Source organism: Pipistrellus kuhlii, unplaced genomic scaffold, assembly GCF_014108245.1.
Source record: "Pipistrellus kuhlii isolate mPipKuh1 unplaced genomic scaffold, mPipKuh1.p scaffold_m20_p_17, whole genome shotgun sequence".
NCBI lineage: Eukaryota > Metazoa > Chordata > Mammalia > Chiroptera > Vespertilionidae > Pipistrellus > Pipistrellus kuhlii.
Genome location: NW_023425482.1, coordinates 19,713,232 through 19,736,507, shown reverse-complemented (window position 1 = coordinate 19,736,507; position 23,276 = coordinate 19,713,232). Strand labels below are relative to the sequence as shown.

The following is a 23,276-nucleotide window of genomic DNA, read 5'->3' as shown; positions in this document are numbered from 1 at the left end:
AAGTTTTGAGGGGGACAATTTAGTCCATAAAAGAGTCCTTGGGAGGATGTTAGGGGCTTTGCAAGCCCCAGAGTTTGAATGCTGAACTCTGTACAAGTCTGCATTTGTCTGAGGCATGTCCATAGCATGCACCTGATTCCCAAAGGGACCATATGAGATCTCCACAATTGGCTTATCTCATTATCTCATTAACTGATTCAGGAGGGAGTTAAAGCTGTGGGACAAAGGCCTAGAAATACCATATGCATCAGTGAACATGATTTGGTGTTCAAGAGCATATGAAAAATAGCAGTTGAGCTTGGCCGGTATGGCTCCGTGGTTGAGCATTGATCTGTGAACAAGAAGGTCACAGTTTGATTCCCAGTCAGGCCATATGCCTTGGGTTACACTGCAGGCTCAGTCCCCAGTAGGGGGCGGGGTGTGCAGGAGGCAGCCAATAGATGATTCTTTCTTATCATTGATGTTTCTCTCTCTCCCTTCTTCTCATCTATATATATATATAATATTAAAAACAAAATTAGTTGAAGCTGATTATAAGACTGCAAGTCTTATGAGGTACTGGAAATTCTGTCAGAACTAATATAAGGAAAAAGGGGATTTTTATTTTGGAGCCTTATATGAATTTTATGGCAAATTATGTTATTTCCATGATTGTCAATTTTAAGACGCTGGTAATTTTCCATAACTAAGTGGATTCAGTGAAACTAACCTTCTGCTTAGTATGTCCTTGCTAATATTTTCCTAAAAAGAAAGTCACAGAGCTACAAAACTGTCACCAGCTGCTTCTTATTAGTAATGTGGTTAGCAGATGTGGGTTTTCATAGCCATAAAGCATGAGATAGTTAATCCATTTTTGTGGGTTTCAGATGGATAGTGATTTATCTTGGCGGGATACATTTTTTTAAAATGTGCTTGCATCAGCTAAAGGATATAGGCACCTTTCCCTCTTTCACTTCCAAGTTTGTGCAGGAGAGAAAAACACACATTTTAGGGTTTCTCCTGGAAGGCAAAGGCGTACGGCCCGCTGAAAAGGACAATTGATCTCACTGTCTTCTAACTGGGGCAGAGTTATGCGTGGGTGATTTTTTCAAAGTTGGATGTTAGTGCGGTTATCTTATAAGCTTATTTCTCCTTTTAGACTCTTTAGGAGCAACTGACAGCTCTTGCTTTTGTTCCCCTGGCATCAGGCCGCCTTTGTGGCAGTGACCTTCAGGCTTGCTCAGGGCTGCAATTTTGCCTGGGGCCCTCCTTCCTTATGAAATTACACAACACTCAACCCTTGGAACGAGCCCCAGATCCACTAATTCTTTCCTTTGACGGACTCTTGGCAATATGTTCTCCCTTTATACAAGATCTGTTTGTCACCGAAATTAATCTGGCCATTTGCCCTTTAAGCCTGGAATCAAATGGTATCATGGCAGACTCATTCCTAGATAAAGTGTAGTCTCCGGGCTCCAGCGTTTTCCACCAAAGGTTTTATTGTTGCTGCTGCAGCTGAAGGCCAACAGGTACAGAGGAACAGCCGTGGGTGCTTTTCACGGACCTCTCACCGTGTGGCTGGCACAGAGCTGCTCTGCGCTCTGCCCATGTTATCCCAGTAAGCTCTCTCCACCACCCTCCCAGGTAAAAAGTATCTGGATTCTTCCAGAAAAAAACTCAACCCCATGACCTCAATCCCTTGACCACTGTCATATAGCTAAGTGGCCACGTATGATTTGAACCTTGTGCCCTTAATGACCGTGCTCTCTCATACTGTGAAGGAAAAGGAAAAGGGAAAAAAAACAAAACCCAGACCATTGGGTTTTGACAGGACACAGAATCTTGAGCCTGCCTTACAGAGTTGTAGGAAATTAGGGAACTGAGAGCTCTTCCAACCTCCTTATTTTAAACTAGCAAAGATGTCTGCCTTGCTCTGAGAAATAATAAGGTAACAGCTTGAGCAGAGGAGATTACATATTGATAGGTGACAGGAATAAAAGGTTATTAGGAATTATCCTTTTTTTTTAGAAGTAGATAACACGGCTGTTCGAAAATGAGCTAGGCTGGTCTCGGAGTCCCCGGGAAGCGGTGAAACAGACGTGTGCTCATTTTATTTCAGATTTCATTATCCACAGTAAGTGGATTGCCGCTGACTACTTTGAGATCTCCTAGATGGTAATTTTCACTCCGCAAGGAACCAGTCACCTTCAGAGGGATTATTTGAAATGACTGCGGCCCAGGAGGCGCTGCATGTCCGTCAATCACAGTTGAATGAGGTTCCTTTTTTGCAGGGCAATATTTTTTTGAATAGTGGGGGATAAAAAGAAGCCTATGGGTGGTCCCTGCCCTCCTGTATTTTTTAAATCTACTTGGGCAAACCAGCCAAGCATGAAATAAAACTGTTCAAAGAAAAAAAAAATCCCCATGAATTGTGTAGACAGGGGAAACTTGGTAGGTGGGAAGCTTGCAGCCCTGAGCAAGCCTGAAGGTCACTGCCACAAAGGCGGCCTGATGCCAGAGAAACAAAAGAAAGAGCTGCTCAGTTGCTACAAAAGGGGCCAAAGGGAGGAATAAGCTAATAAGATAACCAGTCCAACATGCAACTTGGTGGGTAGGTAGCTGTGGAAAGGGGCAGGTGGGGTTTGGAAGGATAGACTCGGACAGGGATTTGGAAGGCATCATTGGGAGGGACTGACTGGATGAGTTTGAACATAGCCAAGTGATTATTGAAAATTAATTTAGGTTCTAATGGAATACCTTGTATTTTATTTTTTAAAGAGGAAGCTAAGAAGAGAGAGAGAGAAATTAGTTTGGTGTTCTACTTATGCATTCATTGATTGATTCTTTATGTGTCCTGACAGGGAAGGGGTGGAGGAGGGGGGGAATTCACCTGAAACTTGGGCATATCAGGACAATGCTCTAACCCAGTGTTTCCCAAACTTCTGACATACGTGTACCCCTTCTATAATTTTCGTTACGCCGAGTACCCCTTGTACTCATGAGAACGTAGAATTAGGCGCAGCTAAGCCCGGTGCAGTGCATATCCCCACCAAACTCCGGTGCAACGCGTACCCCCACCAAACTCTTCCTGTACCCCTGGGGGTACGCGTACCACACTTTGGGAAACACTCGGCTACCCTGCCAGGGCCTCTAGTAGAATACCTTATAAAAACAGCTTGATAGTTTGGGAATTTGTATGGATATATTTAAAACGAATCCAAATATCTGTCTCCATTACCGTTTCTCCTCCCAGGGTTAAACATTTTGTTATATAACTTAATATCTTATATAAGTGCTCTCATTTACAATTTAGTTCAAAGATCTATAACCTCCTCCAACTCTGTGGACCAAAAGGTCTTGATACTTTGTGAAAGTTATTTCCCTAATAAAGTTGCCCTTCAGTGCCCAACCTCTGGCTGTTACATTAGTAAAAGGTGTTCAAACGGGTGCTCAGACTGTAAGGAATCAACTGCCAAGGGCTCTCTAATAAGCAGAAATTTCACGTATCTCAGACCTGGGGGGGGGGGCGCTCACGCCTCAGCTGGAGCAAAGCCAAAACCGTCTGGGACTGCAGGTGCACTTGGGCACATCAGGACCTGCTGGAGCAGCAAGCCGGCCTCGTTGCAGTTGATTTAGGAGAGGGCTGGAGGGACGAGCTTCTGCTGACATTTGCAGCTTTGAAAATCCTGCTCCATTAATTGCAGAGTGGATTCTGCTGTAATGATTTTTTTTTTTTTTTTTTTTTTTTTGTAAGATAGTTTCCTCATTTTGAATTCTCTCTTCATTTGGGTTCTGGGTGCTTTCCAGTCTATTTTTATTGTTTTAACTCCTGATATAGGAGGCTCTTTGGAAGTTTTGCCAACACCTGAATGTGCACTCATAAGAGTGGTGCATGGACGCGGATTACGAGCGTCAACACGTTCTTTGTGAGCAAGCAGGAATACAGCCCCTTAGACAGGAATCGGTGCACGCTCCCTTCTGCAGCCTGTAAACCGCCTCTGCCCCCCAGAGAAAACACGGATTTCGCTTTTACTACTGAAAGAGGGCACCTCAGCTTCGTGTGTTTGCTGAGATCTTTCTTTCTCGGCAGTGTGATTTCTGGACCCTCGTTTTTGAGGTCTGAGGTATGTCGTTATCCCTTTAGACGGCTAGTGCTCTGAGGCTGGTGTGTTTTGGGTGTTTTTTTGTTTTGTTTTGTTTTTAAGTACTGGTCCAGGAAGCTGTTTCCTCTGCTGCCTCACTGTGGACTTTGGGCCAGTCATTGGCTTTCTGGGCCTCCCCTTCCTCGGCTCTTCCATTCCATGGAACTGGAAGAAGTGGGTGGATAGCATCCCCCATGTCTTTGGATCAAAGCTGCTGGGGGCTCTGCAGCATGCATACAGTTTCTGGAGCTGCTCAGACGCACTTGCCCCAACAAAAGGCCACTGCCTCCAGGATAAGGAAGTCAGGTCTACAAAAACCCAAATTCAAACTCTTGGATATCTGATTATAGGAGGCTTTTCACACTTATATCTTGCTGCCTCCACGGATCCTATGCTCTGTTCACATAGAAATTCTGGCATCTTCCTGAGTAACCACCATTCTGCAAATATCTTTGAGGCCCAGGGATTGTGGCTGCAGTGCTGAAGAAGACACCTCCCTTTAACGTTACAAGGCAAGTTAAACAGATGATTACAAAGCAGGGTGACATGCTTGGAATCCTGTCTCTGGCCCTGTGCCACCATGATCTCTGCCCCACCTATTCAGCTTCCATTGTCACCGCTGTGAAGTTGACCCCAGGCCTTAACTAAATGTTTCTCAAACGGTCTTCTCAGGGCGTTTCCTATCACTTTAACCACATGGTATCTCACACCAGGTAGGCTGGGTCTCCGTTTTTCCTCCCCACGAGACCGCTAGCGCTCAGCTGCGGTACGATTTCTTCAGCTCACCTCCAGGCCTCAAAAAAGAGCACACCGGCGGCGGCCGAGCCCTCAGTAAATGCAGAACGAACCAATCAATGCAAGAATGAATGTGCAACCCCCGTCTTGCAAAGTGCTTTTTCGAAGCTAGCTGACTTTGCTTTCCGTGCCTAGGCAGCTCCGGTGAACTGCACGGTGTAAAGGTCAGGAGTTGGCGGCGTGGGTGGAAGGTCCGTCAGAGGCGAAAGGAAGGAGGAGGTGAGGTGGAGCGCCGCCACTCGGCTCCCTCCCGCTGCCCACGTCCGGTGAGCTTACAGGGGACTGGTCTCCTGGCAACTCCTTCATCTCCCGGAAGCGGCTCGTGGCCCCGCCCCTCCAGGTGGGCGTGGCCTCATGAATAATGCACAGACGGGGGAGGGGCCGGCCCCGCCCCCTCGGGCGGGAAGGGGGAAGCGCCGGCCGCGCCGCCTGACTGACTGGAATGAGGGTAGCTGCGGCGGCGGCGGCGGCGGCGGGAGCGGGACAGACGATGGCGGTGTGGACGCGGGCCACCAAAGCGGGGCTGGTGGAGCTGCTGCTGCGAGAGCGCTGGGTCCGAGTGGTCGCCGAGCTGAGCGGGGAGAGCCTGAGCCTGACGGGAGACGCCGCGGCGGCGGGGGAGCCCGAGCCCGCGCTGGGGCTGGCGGCGGCGGCGGCGGCCGCCTTCAACGGCCTCCCGAACGGCGGCAGCGGCGGCGACTCGCTGCCCGGGAGCCCGAGCCGCGGCCTGGGCCCCCCGAGCCCGCCCGCGCCGCCGCGGGGCCCGGCGGTGGAGGCGGGCGCGTCGCCGCCGGTGCGCCGGGTGCGGGTGGTGAAGCAGGAGGCGGGCGGCCTGGGCATCAGCATCAAGGGCGGCCGCGAGAACCGGATGCCGATCCTCATCTCCAAGATCTTCCCGGGGCTGGCGGCCGACCAGAGCCGGGCGCTGCGGCTGGGCGACGCCATCCTGTCGGTGAACGGCACGGACCTGCGCCAGGCCACCCACGACCAGGCCGTGCAGGCGCTCAAGCGCGCGGGCAAGGAGGTGCTGCTGGAAGGTGAGCGGCGGCGGCGGGCGGCGGCGGCGGGCGGCGAGCGGCGGGCGCGGGCGCCGCTCACTTTGTTTCTGTGTCCGTGTCCGTCCCCCCGCCCCTCGGCGGAGCGAGCCCGTTCCCTCCCCCTCCGAGCCCTCCGGTGGCCGGCTCTCCCGGGCCCGGGGTGAGGATGGAAAAGCGGATGCTTCCTGCGGGAAAAGTTGGGCGGCCGCCGGAGTGTGGCTCGCCGCCCCGGGAAAGAGCCGGTGGAGACTTAGTGAACAGCAGCCGCCGCGCTCGGGAGCCCCGCCTGCGCGCGCTTCGCTGGCACCGCGAACTTCCCGGGCTCGGGTTCTGGGGGTGTCCGTGCGCCCCCCCGAGGAGCGCCGGGCCCGCACCTTCTTCTCTCACCTCTGCCGGGCGGGCTGGTTTAAAAAAAAAATAATAATAATAACAGCAACAATAATAATAATACATATATATCCACACGGATGCCATCGGTATGCTTGGGCAAACCACCAAAACGCCGGTTAATTTAATGGGAATTTAACCCATCATTGGCTCTCAACAATACCCAGAGCAGATCGTAGCACTTCCTCGAAGCTAGAAAGCTGAACCAGCAACTCTGTGCGGTTAATGAGCCTTGTTTAACAGGGGAGGCTCACGTGTTTGGGCATTCACTGCCAACTAGAGTTTTTGCCCCTTTTGCAAGAGGCCGGTGCCAGCTTCCTTCCATTCATAGGCATGCTGCTGCCTGGCTTTAAGCAGCTTTTAGAAGCCTGAAATGTTCAATTGCAAGATACGTTTGAATAGTCAGGGTTATTTAGTGTATAGAGTGTCTGTCTCTCCCCCTCCCTCCCCCCAAAAAATGTATACACACTCTTGGAGTCATTATAAAGGCAGTGTTTATTAAAATACATTTCATTTTCAAAGTTGAGCTATCAGCTGTTGAAGTGTGTATATTTTGGGGGGAGGGGCGGGGGGGGGAGGAAGACACCCTGTGTATGTGGTCTGTAACCTAGATCGTTCGTGGTGCATTTGTGGGACCAAAAGGCAAACTAAATCTCCTCTCCTTGGAGGATTCCTGCATGTTGGAGGTGATGGGGTGTCTGTATTGTAAATGTGATCTGAAAAGCCAGTTACTCCAGAAGTTTTTGAGCCATTGGCTTTCTTTCGCTGGTGATTCAGCCATTCAGGAAGCATTTATTGCCTGCCGTATATAGAAGAGAATATAAAAGATGATGTGTCTATTTGTATCTCTACTTAAGGAACTGATAGAAAAATGCAAAATGGACAAGTCATTCATTGATTATGTAGCGCAGACTATATATAAGTGCCAAGGGAATGGAAAAGGCAGGAAGTAGTTAGTGAAAACCAGGATTAGTCATGGAGGACTTTTTCCAGGAGCTGAATCTTGAACCTGGTCTCCAAGGATGCGATGGCAGAGATGACTAAGGAGGGTATCCCTGGCCGAGGGAGAACAAAGGGAAGGGGCAGGGAGGGGCCAATCCTCAAACTGAGATGCCATATCTCCTGCTTGGCAAAGTGATCTTTACTTTTTTCAAAAAAGCTAGTAAGTATTTGGGAACATATTAGTTTGCAAGTACGAAATTCCAGTTGTGAAATTCCAGTGTTCCACATTATAATATCCTCTTTATAAATTTTACTTATATTTCACTTGTAGGTGTAGCTAGACAGTGCTTATAAGTTACTGTTAATAAAGCAGCAAATCAGAAAACCAAACAAGCACTCATAGACACGGACAACAGTATGGTGGTTGCCATGGGGAAGGAGCCTGGGGGTGGGGGTGGGGATAGTAAAGAGTAAAAACGGTCAGAGAAGAAGGGGTCATGGTGACAGAGAAGATTTGGCTTCAGGTAGTGGGCACACAGTGCAATATTCAGATGATGTATCATAGTTTTTTGTACACTGGGAACCTACATAATTTTTTAACCAAATGTTAAAACCCCAATAAATAAATAAAAAATAAATTAGTGTTAATGGAGTAAAATGATAGATTGAGGCTTGGTGGTTTGTATATAAAAAAATAAAAAAATAAAAGCTTAACTGTGTGCTTTTAAATTGGCCCAGCTAAGCATTTGGTTATAAATTCTTAGAGCCAAAAGATTGAATGCAGTACTATTTGTGTAGTACTCAGTGGTGGTGATGGGCAGACATTTCAACCCTTTTTTTTTAAACCCACTTTCAGTTTGAATATAATTTGAACCTGGTATTCATACCAACGAAATGAAAATCATCCAGTAAATGTTTTCATTGGTTTAAAATAGGCCACATGTGCTTTTAGCAGGTTTACAAACGGTGGCATAATAACATTTACTGAATGCCTTTTTGCCTAACACAGGTTCTACTTTACTTTCCCATGCTTGTAAAAGACAAGCACTTTTTGTCCTTATATGTGGAGGGAAGAATAAAATTGTGCTTTCAAGCCAAGGGATATAAAAATAAAATTACTTCGAATGAGCAAAAATCACTGAAAACAGTGATTTAATTGATCCATTCAGACTACTTAAAATGGAGAGCTGGTCTCCCATCCAGGTAGGCCACTTTTTAAAAGGCAGAATTTATGTTTAGCTCTTAGAGTTTTGAAACTGTATTGTTCTTTCATTGGATGTCTCAGAATTTGAAAAGCCGCCTTGACAGAGCACGGCGATGCACTTCTGTGGTCCGGGCAGGGAATTTCAGGCATGCCCTTGCCACCCCCAAGCAAAGGAGAGCTGAAGGCTCTGGCTGCCTGTGGTTAGGGAACTGAGTTAAAGGGTTCCTATTTACCTCACGGATTTGTAGGGAGTATTCATTCATACATCTCACATTTTACTCAACTCTGCCACGTACCAGAGGCATTTGAAGATGCTTAATTTCTGCCCCTCGGGAAGTTTGAGGTTGAGATAAGAAAAAAGTGCAGCAAAGGGCTCTAACAATACAACCCTAAGAGAGAGGATACAGCACAAAGGAAGGAGAAATCTATAGAGCATAGTGGGGATCGGCGGTGGAGGATGGCCAGGAAAAAGTTGACAGAAGTTGAAGCTTAAATTGAGCCTTCCCCTAAGAAGGGAAAGCTGCTACCAGTCAGGACACACAGTGAGAGGCTTTAAGAAGGGAGTCCGCCCAGTGAGGGTAGAGTACAAATGAGGACTTTGTGGCCAGACAGATTCAGGTTTGTTTCTGGCTAGTGCTTTAACCCCCAGGGCTAGTTACTCACCTCGCTAAACCTTGGTTTCCTTATCTCTAAAACCAGGATAGTAATAATGCCTCCCTCAGAGGTTGTTATTCATTTGACAGTTTATGTGCTGGGTACTTTTTAGGTACTGGCATAGAGCAGTAAACAGCACAACAATAACAAAACCACACACACACACACACACACACAAAGCGTGAATGAGAAAAATAGGACGGGGCCATGCAGATGTGCCTTGAGTTAACAAAGAACTTCTGAAAATAGCCAGGATAACGCATTGTTAAAAGGCTCCATTTCACTTTATAAGAATTATTTTAGGTTGTACAGGTTAAGAATGAGTTTGCATTTCTTGGATGTAAACACCTTTTTTTTCTAATCTTGTCTTCCTGTTTTTCTATCACCTCTGATCTAGGCCAACTTTTTATCCTTAAATTTTGCATTTAGTTTTTCCTACCTCTGACTTTTCCTCTTCACACTTACTACTCAGAACCTTAACACTTGCTATTAACACTGTGCTTGTAGTTTGACTAGTGTTTGTTGGCACTGATATTAAGATATGCAGAGATAATACAGATTGGAAGCACAAAGGGTGACTATTTACCTATCAGATATTGTATATTGAATTTGCTGTATCCTGAATGCTAGGAATAGGATTTATCCATAAAGCTTTTAGATGAAGCTTTTAGGGCCATAAAATTGGTTAAATGAATATGCACTAGACTACACACCAAAAAGTGTTCCAGATAAGGTTAGGAAAGACAGAATAAAATATCAAACCCTAAACTGGACAGAAGGCAATCCAGTTTAGGGTTTGATATTTGAGAAAAGATCAATATTTTTAAAGTCTCATTGGAATATTGTTGGGAAATCATCTTTTACTGCCTGAATATGGTTCTTAAAGAATTACTCTGAAATATATTGAAAAGAAAATAGTTAAGTGTATAGAGGAAGTAGATTGGCATGAAAATTAACTTCAAAATTAAAAATAATTTTTGTATCTAGAATAGTTTGAGATTTTGAGTGTCATATATAATATGGCTTGCTGTATATGTTAGGGGAAATGTAACATATAATGCTGACATTATTATGCTGCGAAATTAAGCTAGCTTCGATTCCTACACTGCCACTTTCTTCGTATGTTGGACAAGTTGAGAGTTTCCTAGAAAAAACATTTGACATTTTCATTGAGGTTTTGCGTGAATATTCATGAATCTCTCTCTTAAAGAATAACTAAAGTGTCAGAATATCTGTATTTCTGCGCTTTTGTTGTTGTCTAGCCTCTCTACGTAGCACTTGAATGATTAGACAGATGTGTTTGTCTGAGAAGCTATGTCTTTGTAATCAGATTATTTTTTACAGAGTTTCCTTCGTGTGAAAATATGCCCTTTAAGTTATTATCAAAGTACAAGAAGTTTATTGATTCTAATTCAGAGTAATTATGAAAATTCTCAGAATACTTTTAGAAAACATAACCAGGCTTTAATTTAGATCTCAACTGATGACTTGGTAACTTCAACCTATATAGTTTGTGTTGTGTAATCATTCCAGGATAAAAGTTACTTTCTTTTGTGCTCAAATGTGTGCCTTTGTACTTGTAGATAAGATACTAGGAGTGCACCCAGTGGCTATAGAACAGTGGTCGTTCAAAGAATCAGTCACTTTCCTTAGCCACACTGTTCTAACAGAAGGACAGAAATGTCGCTTGCTTACATTTTCCACTAAAATGCCTTGTATTTTTATGAGGATTTTTAAATTACCTGTGCATTTTTTTCTGCATTTTCTCCTTTGACCTTTATACCGTCCTTTGAAGTGGCGGGCTGTTTTATTTTTGTTTTACAAAGGATTATACTGAAGTTCATTAAAGTTAGGTGAGTTACCAAAGGTATCAGAATTTCTCTTGGTTTCTAAAGGAAAATTTTTAATGTTTCCTTTGGACAAGATGAAAAATCTTACCTGGAGTTTAAAAAGTTGTAAAGTCTCATCTTCCAGATGAGAAATCAATGACCCAGAGAGGTTAGCGCACCATGTTTAAGGTCACCTAATTAGTGGTGGAACTTGGACTAAAACCCAGTGCAGTGCTTTCTCCCTTGTACCGGGTGCCTATAGTCAGTCAGATCTTTTAGCACCTCTATGCATCATGTTGCAGTGTGTTCTTTTTTTTTTCTTTTTTTTTAATATATTTTATTGATTTTTTTACAGAGAGGAAGGGAGAGGGATAGAGAATTAGAAACATCAATCAGCTGCCTCCCGCACACCCCTAACTGGGGATGTGATGTGCCTGCAACCAAGGTACATGCCCTTGACCGGAATTGAACCCGGGACCCTTCAGACTGCAGGCCGACACTCTATCCACTGAGCCAAACCGGTTAGGGCTGCAGTGTGTTCTTAAGAAAACGGTGTGCTAAAGAAGTTGAAGGTGGTCCCTGGCATCCAAAACTTAGACTAACATGGGGGAGAGAAAAATGCCACATAGAGAGTAACTGCTAACATGTGTAATACTCGCTCTCCAAGAGTTCTCTGAAGAGATGGCTAAATTGGGAGACGGGAGAGCTGAGTATGACTTCATGGGGAGAGGATGGTTTGATCTGAGACCTGCGGGGCAGGTTGCTGCTCTATATGGAAGGCAGTCAGTCCAGTTGAGGGGCTAACTTGAGCAAAAACCAAAATGAGCATGGCATATGATAGGAGGTGAGTCTAGGAATGGATTTGGGGAAAGAAGTAAAGCTGGGTAGATAAAGTGGAGCCAGATTATGCAAGGCCTGAAAGCCAGCCAGAGGAATTTGGACCTTTTTCATTCTGTCAGTCAACATTTATTTTATTAAGTACCCATTGCAAACAAGGTGCTAGGGTAAATGCTGGGAATTCCAAATGGGGAGTAATCCCTGCCCTTTAGGCTAGTAAGGAAACAGTTACGGCAGGTTGTGAGAGTGCTTTAAAAGAGGTGAGAACATGATGCCCTGGAAGCAGAGGTAGAAGCTCAAAGGAGACAACATGTCAAAGCTAAGAAAGCGATGGTATCTGGTGTGTTGAGAGAAGTAAAGCATGGTGAAGTATGGTAAGCGTGTACCTGGAGAACGGGCTGGAAAGGTGGGCAGAAGCCAAATCACCAAGGGTCCTGTGTGCAGTGCCAAGCAGTGTCTCCGTGGGGTGTATATAGGGTGGGGCAAAAGTAGGTTTATTCGAAACAGTTTATTCTTATATTATTTCTTAATTTCCATACAAACAACTGTAAACCTACTTTTGCCCCACCCTATATTTACTTCTCAAACTGAAAAAAGGTTTTAGGCTTTATTAATATTTAATGTATAGATGACACTAGCTCATTCTCTCACTCAGGCTTATAAGACCGTGCTATTACACATTCAGCATACAAGTGATATCTTGGGAAGAGCGGAAGCTTCACAAAGAAGAGGAACTGATTGTGGTCACCTTACTTAATTTGTCTGCTATTATCATATTGCAGTCCGATAGAGTGGATTTACTTTATATTATCTGCTTCTAACTAAATCTTCACACAATGAACATGTGGCTTAAAGATTTGTACAAAGAAACCATGGATGAAGGTAATTCTAACGCAACAAACAATAACAAAGCGGTAGAGCTGACATTTCTCCTAGGAGGAGCTCTTTAGAGAAGTCAGCCTCAAAAATGAATTTGCCAAATAGACTATGTGAAATGTGGATTAATACATTGTCATTAGTAATGCACTTCACCCTGAGAATATTGTACTTGGAGACATATAGTAGCTAATGATAGTATGAGTTCATCAGAGGTATGTTTGTGTATTTATTTCATCTTTACCTCATTCTTTCTAGAATTCTATACTTTATAGGTTTTATACTACACATTACATACATCAATGAATATTCATAGGTTGAGGGTATAGACTCACATTTTTACTGAAGGGCGTGTACTGTTAAAAGTTTTAGCCTGGCCAAAACCGGTTTGGCTCAGTGGATAGAGCGTTGGCCTGCAGACTGAAAGGTCCCAGGTTCGATTCCGGTCAAGGGCATGTACCTTGGTTGGGGGCACATCCCCAGTAGGGGGTGTGCAAGAGGCAGCTGGTCGATGTTTCTCTCTCATCGACATTTCTAGCTCTCTATCCTTCTCTCCTCCTCTCTGTAAAAAATCAATAAAATATATTAAAAAATAATAATAATAAAATAAAATATATTAAGAAAAAAAAAAGTTTTAGGCCTGGAGCCCTGGAAGGTGTTCAAAAGGGTTTTCCCATTCGATTCCTGGTCAAGGCACATGCCCGGGTTGCAGGGACCCCAGTGGGGAAGATGAGGTGGAGAGGGAAGGAGCCGATTGATGTTTGACTCTCAAATTGATGTTTATCTCTCTCTCTCTCTCTCTCTCTCTCTCTCTCTCTCTCTCTCTCTCTCTCTCTCAAAATATCAATAAAAATGTAAAATAAAAAGTTTCAGGCCTGGGGAGCCACTAAGGCTTAAAAGTGCTTCAAGTGAGAAAGTGCTGTAAGTGAGGCTGCACTGTCTTAGAAAGTTTAGAGTGGCAGAGGGAATGGAGGAGTTCAAGACGTAAGAAAAAGCAGGTAGAAGGCTGTTGTGACACCATAAGGATAGTGACACCAGATAAGACAATATGAAACTGAAAAGCACTAAGCACATAGAAACAGCAGGTCTAAACGCTCAGTCTGAAGCCCTGGCCAGTGTACCTCAGGAGCATCCTCCCATACATTGTCCTGGCCGGGCACATGCTGAAGTCGCAGTTCAGTCCCTGGTCAGGCATAAGGCAGCCAGTCTATTTCTCTCTCTTTCTCTCCCTCTCTCTAAAATCAATAAGCATGTCCTCGGGTTCAGATTTAAAACAAACAAAAAATAATAATAGTTTGTTTGGAGGCTGAAGGAGAGAGAAAAGTGGAGGATAACTCCTAGATTTCTGGCTTGGGGAACTGGATAGCTATGAAACCAGTATGAACAGTGGAAGAACTAGTTTTTTGGGTGAAGATAAGACGTTTTATTTGGGACATGTTAAATTTGAGTAACCTGCGTGACCTCCGGTGCAGAAGGCCAGGTGTGTACTTCAGACTGACTACTGGAGAAATCAGGAGAAATGTCAAAGCTGAGCTGAAGATTTAAGATGTCAGAGTAGAGGCGGCAATTGATCCCGTGGGGATGTGATCATCCAGGCAGTGCAAATTAAAAAGAAGAGTAGGGCCAGGATGGGAACTCGCAGAACTCTTCCATTTCAAGTGAAAGCGGAGAAAAGCAAAGCAGGAAAGATAGTCCCGGATGTAGGGAGAGAGTCTGGAGAAAGGGTGCAGTGGGAGTTAGGGAGGCAGGGGCTTCAGAAGTGGGCTGACCAGCATCCAGATGCTACCAAGAAGCCACGAAAGTCAAGGACGAAAGAGTAATCAGTTGGGTTTGGTATTCAGAGAGCAAGGTGTTAGAGTTCTCGTAAAAGCAATTCCAGAAGAGTGACAGGAGCCGAAGCTAGTGAGCAGACTGTACCTTTGTAAAGCTTCTCAGAAAAACAAAAGAAGCAAAGATGGTAACTAGAGTTGAATGACGTGTCCAAGGAAGATTTTACTTTTGGGGTGGTTTGTTTTTCATTTTGTATTGTTCTAAATGGGAAAAGAAGAGATAGAAGGGACGGGAACTGATGCAATCCATTTTTGAGCCAGGAAGTGACATGATGGGAACAGAATTTTGGTTGGCAGCAGTGGATACATTGGATGCAATGCAAGGAGGAAGGACCAAAGGTGGGAACACTACAGCTGTTGGAATAAAATGCAGTCTAAGCCAGAGGCGATGACCATTGAAGGGGGTGGAGGTAGTAACGGTGGAGCTGGGAATAGAGAGGAAGATTCCATTCAAGAAACATTTTTTAAAAATTGATTTTGAGAGAGAGAGGGAAGGCTAAAGAGAGAAAGGGCTGGAGGGGAAGAGAGAGAGAGAGATTTGTTCACATATTTAAACATTCATTGGTTGCTTCTTGTATGTGCCCTGATGGCGATTGAACCCATGAACTTGGCGTGTGGGAACAATGCTCTAACCAACTGTGTTACCTGGCCAGGGCCTCAAGAAGCATTTTAAAGCAGGCGATTCTGCCAGGGGACAGTAGAATCCATGAGGGACATTTTCTCACCTGGACAGTCTCCTTCTGACTTCCCACACACCCAAAGATTTGATACTTGTAGAGAATCTCTGGCGGTTAACCTTGTTGGTAGCACAGGTATTGGATCCCTAGAGACTGGGGTGGAGAATTGAAAGCCAGTTTTAAAGAAAGAAATGACAGGATGTGGGGCAGACTGGATACAGTGAATTAGCCTTGAGATTTCTACCTGAGGACACTAGAAGATTGGTTATTATCAGTGGAAGGGGGTGAATGGAAAAATGGGGAGGGTGTTAAGCTCATACTATTAAGCTTTGTAATAAACCACTTAGGCAGTGTAACGCTGGCTATGGGGACTGAGCAGAAAAACTTTAGGGTCACAAAGCATAAGAACATATTCTTCCTTTATTTTGTTGTTGTTGTTTTTCTCTAAATTAGAGAAATGAGCTTTTGACCTTTCCTCTGAAGAAATTATAGTGTGTTCAGGTAAGTTTAAAATTTTGTCTCTGGAAAAATACATTTGATTTAGTTATTTTAAGTGTTGTTCTAAGGAAAATACACTGATTCCCTTATCAAATTTTATGTTCAAATTCAGTTTAAAAACAAAACTCATGAAATAATTGTGTATATGAGCAAAGTGCCAGTGATTATGGTGTCCATAGATATACCTTTGGGAAAGAGTAAGAGTTACAAAACTCAAATCTGGTTTTGTTTCTGTAACCAGGCTCCCGAGACATTGTTAAAATGCTTTGACATATAACTAGGTATGAATATGTGAAGTGCAGATATTTTTTAATTCCTTTGGCTTTTCTGCAAAATTTTTTTTCTTTCTACCGTCTTCTGTTCCTCTTGTTTTTGAATTTGCAAATTATTTAAAATGCTTTATGAAAAGTAAACTGAATAGAGATGAGAAAGTTGAGTCCTCTGTTTTTCCATTTAACTAATCTGTCATTTGTGTAAAATGTTACACCTCACCTTTGAAAAATGGTTTAATTGTTCATTGAAAGAGACTCAGGTTCTGGCTGGGTTGCTCAGTTGGTTGGAGTATCATTCTGTACATCTGAAGGTGGCAGGTTCATTCCTTGTCATGTCACATATGTATTGTAGGTTGCAGGTTCGATCCACAGTTGGAGTGCATATGAAAGGTAACCGATCGATAATCAGCCCCCCCCTTCCTCTCTAAAATCAATTTTTAAAAAACATACCCTCAGGTGAGGATTAAAAAAAAGGAGAGATTCAGAAAAATCACAAATTTATTTATTTTTAGTAAAATGAGTTGATTAATAACAAAAAAATTATAGTACACACTCCTTATTCAGGGCTCTTTTGGTTTCAGAGCCTAGAAGCCCCTTCAAGCTAGCTCACATAGAGGATGGAGGAGGTGCTGTAAGATACTGACAGGCCTCAGAGCTCCTGGGAGAGCCGAGCAGCCAGGCCTCAGGACCACCGCTCACTCCCTCATGTCTCCTCTCGAAGCTTTGCTGTTTTTCACTCTAACAGTATCTTTTGCACCAGTTTTGTTCTAGTCCTTTTGTGGTTTCATTTTTTTATGTTTAACTCTTTAACCTATGTAGAGTTTATTTTGGCATGTGAGCATGCAGTAGAGATGTAACTATTTATTTTCTCAAATAGTTAGCTGATGGTCTCAGCATTACTTGTCAAATAATCTTAATCCGCTTGCACGCACTGTCTGTCAGATTGATGGGGCTGCCTGGTATGCCGAGGGGGGGAAGATTCAAAGCCATGCCTGCGTCTGGTTAGTGAGTGTGCCGTGGGCAGGTACCCATGCTCCCTGTCTGCCCATGGAGGAGTGCCCTGACCTTGCTTTACTGATTCGAAATGTACTGTTTTTTTTCCTTTATATTCTGTGATCTCATTCTGGATTTTCTATTGTATTCTATTTGAGTATTTTGTAACACACCACACTTGATTGTACCTATAACATTTAATATGTGACAACTCAAGTGGACTATTCAATAAAAATCTGAAAAATAACAGGAGGGTATATTAATAGTTACTTATTTCTCCAGAGAAGGTTTGGGATTTTTATTAAAATTGTATTAAACCCATAAATTAATATGAACAAAACTAGTGTCTTTGTAATATCTTTCCTAGTCATTCTGCCAGAAATCTGGACCTCACTCATCTCTGTTCCAGTCATGTGGGAAGGGCTATCCGATGTTCAGATCGGTCAGGCTTATATCAGGTACTCACCTTGGAGCCAGGGAGCAGGGCAGCCTCTCCTGGTTCTGGATGGACTGACAGAGGGGGTTTCTCAAAGGATAATCAAGGTGGTGTTACCAGAAGGAGGAGGCATGGATGTTAGGTAGGCCTCTTCTAAAACATCAGGAGACAGAATTAGAGATTAAATGAGAAACTACCAGGTTAAGACATACAGAAACTTTATAGACAGCTGTAAAAGGAAAGCAAGAATAAATTTGCTCGCCGAAACTGGTTTGGCTCAGTGGTAGAGCGTCGGTCTGCTGGCTGAAAAGTCCTGGGTTCTATTCCAGTCAAGGGCATGTACCTTGGTTGCGGGCACATCCCCGGTAGGGGGTGTGCAAGAGGCAACTGGTCGATGTTTCTCTCTCATCGATGTTTCTAGCTCTCAATCTCTCTCCCTTCCTCTCTGTAAAAAATCAATAAAATATATTTTTTTTTAAAAAAGAATAAATTTGCTTGGATACAGGCAAGCTAGAACTTTTCAAAAACTCTTGACACTCCATCGTTATTCCCAGCATTTATTTTACTTTTATATGAATTTCAAGCAACTTTGCAAGTATGCTTTATGATTATCATTTTATAACTATGACAACAAAAATATGGAGAGCTCGCGGGTAGGCCTTGAAATTAGATTGGGATAGAGAAGAAGCATCGTCTATCAAAATAGACATACACAATTTTTTTTTAGCAAGAATTATTTTGGTTGCAGACACCCAAACCAAACCAAGCAGAAGTGGAATGTATTGCCTCAGAGTGGGGGTGGACCTAGGTTTAGGTCCAGAGGGATCCAAAGGCTCAAATTATCTTGGCTGCAACACCTCCTGCTGTGGAGTCTAATTCTGTGTAGTCAGCTAAGATGGTGCCGGTGGTTCTGGGAATACCGGGCCCTAACTTAGTAACCCTGTTAAAAAAGAATAATTTTAGTACCCATATATCAGTCTCGGGGAAGATTAAGTAGCTCTGCTGTGTCTGCCCCTTGGACATGTCATTATTTCTAAGATGATGGAGACTGTTATGTAGGCCTGGGTCACGTGTCCATGCTTGGTATGTTGAAATTGGCAGGCTCACCACAATACGAAATAAATGTGGAATGGGGTGGTGGCTAGGCAGACTTACATCCACTATAACAATGTAGATAATTGAAGTTATAGAGCTTAAAATATTTCTGTAGCTAAATTATAAATTTTTTAAGATCAATAGAAGTAATGACATTGCTGCAAAGCTTTACATGTATCATCGCAGTTATCACCTCTATGGCAGGTAGCATCATGTCTATTTTAAATATGAAGAAATTAAATATATATATATATATATATATATATATATATATATATGAAGAAATTGAGGCATGGAGAGATTAAATAATTCATCCAAGGTGACAGCACTTGGATGTAAAGGCAAGGTAGTTACTCAAATTTATCAGACTCCACAAGTCTTGGTGTTTACCATTATAACAGATTGCTTCTCTGATAGATCAGTTTAGGTTAAGAAACTAGCAGGTTCTAAAGACCCAGCAGTTTTACTGTTACCATTGGCTTAATGTACAGGAACTTGTGCTCTGAATTCTGTGTTGTTTTGTCTGTCTGGGGGTTATCGTTAATGTCTCCCAGTCTTTCAGTTTCTGATTTTTCATACTGGGTGCAAATAGATAGCTGGTTAATCAAAATGTATTGAGTACCCACACTCTGTGTACTTTTAAGTATGCAGAATGAGTTTATAAATGTTAATAAATATGTAAATTAATCCAAATTATTTTCTATATTATAAGGAGAGATCTTGGCATAAAGGAGCCTACAATGTGAGGGATGTGTTTTGGCTCAGGTGAAAGAAGGGCGGGGCAGGGCAGGGAGGTGTTCTCCTTGAGTGGAACGGCATGTCCGAAGGGCAGAGATGGGAGCTAGCAAGTGATGTTCAAATTTCAAATACCGTTTCCCTGAAAATAAGACAGTGTCTTATATTAATTTTTTTCTCCCAAAGTCGCGTTAGGCCTTATTTTTAGGGGATGTCTTATCTTTCCATGCGTTAGGTCTTATTTTTGGAGGATGTCTTATTTTCGGGGAAACACGGTAATTGATTTTCCAGACTCTGGAACACTGAGTCTTGAAAATGTTTACGAATGTTTTATTAGTGAAAATGGTACAATTGATTTCTTAGATATTGTTTAACAATTTTGTTCATTATCTGCTACTTTGTAATGCAAAATAAAAAAATTTGTAATTATTCTAGCCAAACATTTTATTTTATTATATTTTTGATTTTAGAGAGGAAGGGAAAAGGTGAGAAACATAGAAATATCAGTGAGGAGAGGGAATCATAGATTGGCTGCTTCCTGCACAACCCCTGCCTTGGATCGAGCCCAAAACTGGGGCATGTGCCCTGACTGGGAATCGAACCATGATTTCCTGGTTCATAGGTCAACACTGAACCACAAGGTATACTGGCTGGGCTAGCCAATTGTTTTTTTGGTTTTTTTTGGTTGATATTTGTATGTGCCCTGACCAGCGATTGAACCTACAACCTTTTCATATTGGGAGGACATTCTAACCAACTGAGCTACCCTCCAAAGAGAAGCTCTTCCATTTTCAATTCATTACTAAGTTATTTTACTTTTGGAAAACATCAATGTTAACAAAGCAGCATCCAAACTGTATCCACCTTTACAAAAAAATGTATGCCTGAATGAAGCACAGTCTGTTTGACTGAACACAAAGTGTCTTGGTAAAGGTTATTGTTAACTGTTAACTGTTAAATTATTAACTGTTTTCATTGAAATAAAAGCAGTCTACCTTTTAGAAAATCACAGTAATCTATATTTTAGAATATTAATAGTAAATATTCTGTATTAGTCTCTTCAAAGATTATCGATTACATACTAGAATAAATTGCACTTATTTTTACAATGAGCATAAAATAAAAATAATTGAAAAAAATTAAGCTAGCTCTGGGCAAATCTACAGGGAAACAACAATAAAACTAAAGTGAATTTCTGAAAATCAGTGTTCACAGATATTTTAATATTGATCTTTGTCTACTTACAGTGTCATAGAGTTGATTTTTATGTTTGTTAATTTCATTTTAGAATACAGAATAATGACAGTACTCACAATATTAGTATTAATCATTTATACTGGAAAATAAAGAAATGAAATAATTTTAAATGTTTAGTATGGTTTTTAGCAGCCAGGTCTAGGTTGATAGTATCAGACAGCTGTATTTGTATGTATATTTCACATACTTTTTTTTTTTTTTTTTTACATACATGTTTTGACAATGAAAATGTTTTCCAGTATTGTGATGAGGGCCAGGTAGGAAGAGGGCGGGGCTAGGTGGAGGTAGGCAAAAGCAGAGGGAAAAATTGGGGCTACCTGCAATAGTGTCAACAATTAAAATTTTAAATTAAAAAGAAAAAATGTTTTTCCTCTGCTTATCTCTAAAGAGATTGTGGTTGAGAGAAAGAAAATCTAGTTTCCTCATATTACTCTATCACCTACAGGTTTACTCCCACTATTCTTTCTTTATTTCTCATATTTCCTCTTACATCCTCTGTGCTTGGGCCTCGCTCAGAAGTCTTTAGGCTCCTTAAGGCATCTCTCACCCTCAGAATGTAGTTACAGAAACTACCTGAGCCTTCTGGTACCAAAAATGCTTTGGTTCCCAACTGAAGCGTTGAAAGGACAAGATACTTGGGAAATAATACAGCAAAGCATTTCTGTTAACGTGACGTTGGAAAAAAATGATTTCAGCATCAGAAGCCTTACATTTCTTATCTATTAAAAATAAGGTGCCTTCCAGTTCTCATATTTTATAATTATAAATATGAGATATGAGAGAATGAAGAATTATAGTTAATATAAATTGACTATGGATTGTCAATAAAATACATGGATTGTCAGAGAATTAGAATATAAATCAGGTTACTTGTAATACTAATGTTATTTTACATATACTTGAATCTTTCTTTGATCATTCCTATGGAACCTCAGGATTTATAATACCATACTTCGAACATTACTATTGTGCTAGAGATGCACAAAGTGCCAGATAAGAGATTTTACGTTACAGATTTGCAGATAAATCAGCTTTTGCTCTCCCGCCTTTCATTATAACAAGTAACTAATCTCCTTGAGGCCGACAAAGGCAGCTCTTTAAATGAACTTTTTCTTCAAACAGAAAAAAAATCACTTAGAAATATTGAGCCATCTCAATTGCAGTTAATTTTGTCACTGGTTATTGTGTAACTGGAGTTTTCTTCATTGCTTTTTAGTGAATGAGAACAAGATGGTCTCAATGAATATTGCAAAAAAAGGTCAAAGTAAAAGTAGATGCCAAATAATCTCTTGTTCTTTGTCCTTTCTAGAGTGGAAAAGCAGGAGAAATGTAGAAATTGTTTGCATAAATATTTATCTGTGTTGGCTACTGTTAAGCAATTTACTTTCAGGGGTCCTCAAACTTTTTAAAGTGGGGGCCAGATCACGGTCCCTCAGAGAGCTGGAGGGCCGGATTATATGAACTACTAATTCCTACTGTAACAAAAAACCTGGCGGGCCGGATCAGACTTCTCTGCGGGCCGCATGTCGCCCGAGAGCCGTAGTTTGAAGACGCCTGTCAGATACTAGGAATATTTTGACAAGGTTGGGAATCAATTTCTTTTGTAAAGAAGTTAATATTTATCTTGTTTAGCATTAGCATACTGCCATGAAATTATTATTTTTTAAATACATTTTTACTAGAGGCCCAGTGAAAATGCATGCACTGTAGGGTGGGGGGTCCCTCAGCCTGGCCTGCCCCCTCTCACAGTCCAGGAGCCCTCAGGGGCGGGAGGCGACCTTGCGATCAGGGGAAAACCACACCCCCATCACACCTCTGCTGCGGCCTTGGGAGGCTGGGCAGCTGCCGTCCAAGGCTTACCTGTGCCTCGGGCCGGCCCTAGGTGGCTAGGGGGAAAAGGGGACTTGGGAACTCCGGAGGCTGGTGCACCTGCTGCCCCGGCAGGGCCGAAGGGACTGGGTGCTGCCTTCTTGTGGCTGTGGGCGCAGCCATCTTTGAGGGCATGGCAGTCAATTAGCACATTCCCTCATTGGCTGTGGACACCGCCATATTTTGTGATGGCATGAGGGTCAATTAGCATATCCCCTCTTTATTAGATAGGACTAGTTAAATATTAAAAGTTTAGCATGATAGTAGATGCACTGCAAAATTTTGGAGTTTTGAAGTTCCTCATTTTTGGTAAGTGTGACATCTTCGTTTTTCACAAAATTATCAAGTACTTTTAAAAATTCAATCAGCTCTAGTCGGTTTGGGTCAATGGATAGAGAGCATCAGCTCTCGGGTCTCAGGTTCGATTCTGGTCAAAGGCATGTACCTCGGTTGCAGGCTCGATCCATGGTTCTGGTTGGGGCCCATGCAGGAGGCCAATATGTCTCTCTCATATTGCTGTTTCTCTCTTGTCTCTCCCTCTTGCCCCTCACACTCTCTAAAAATCAATGGGAAAATATCCTCAGGTGAGAATTAACCCCTGAAAATTAATTATAGGGAAGTGTGTAAAGTTAAATAAAGAGAAAAAAAATTAAATAGAGTCCCCTTTTCCCTGGATATTGTTCTGTTTGTGCAATTTCTTTTACTTTGGATAATTTTATACGATAAAGGAATGTGTTATTATATGCTTATAGATGTACATACTTGACATATTCTAATGGTGGTAGGTATAGGAGAGCATCCTGTGTTTTCACAGTAGGCATTTAGAGAGGTTTTACAGAGCCCTCTCATCTACTAGGTTATATACTTATATAATATGACAATGTTTACAGAGTACCCAATTCCTTTTGTGATTAAAAAAATACAAGGATAAAA

The 23,276-nt window shown here is 42.5% G+C and overlaps 1 protein-coding gene and 1 long non-coding RNA gene across 3 annotated transcripts in view; both read left to right on the top strand.

The window, feature by feature from the left end:
* The first annotated feature begins 5,316 nt into the window (after positions 1–5,316).
* Positions 5,317–23,276, top strand: part of SNTB2 (syntrophin beta 2) — a 68,613-nt gene continuing 50,653 nt past the window's right edge. Inside the window, exon 1 of one of the 2 annotated variants that reach the window (XM_036441390.2) lies at positions 5,317–5,953. In XM_036441390.2, coding sequence (XP_036297283.1) covers positions 5,359–5,953 — 595 coding nt within the window. In that variant the 5' untranslated portion in view covers positions 5,317–5,358. The remainder of the gene's footprint in view (positions 5,954–23,276) is intronic. The other variant, XM_036441389.2, reaches the window with a different exon arrangement.
* LOC123652490 lies at positions 9,930–11,843 on the top strand. The gene is made up of 2 exons (XR_006741867.1): positions 9,930–11,270; positions 11,496–11,843. It is a non-coding gene; the product is annotated as an uncharacterized LOC123652490 (long non-coding RNA).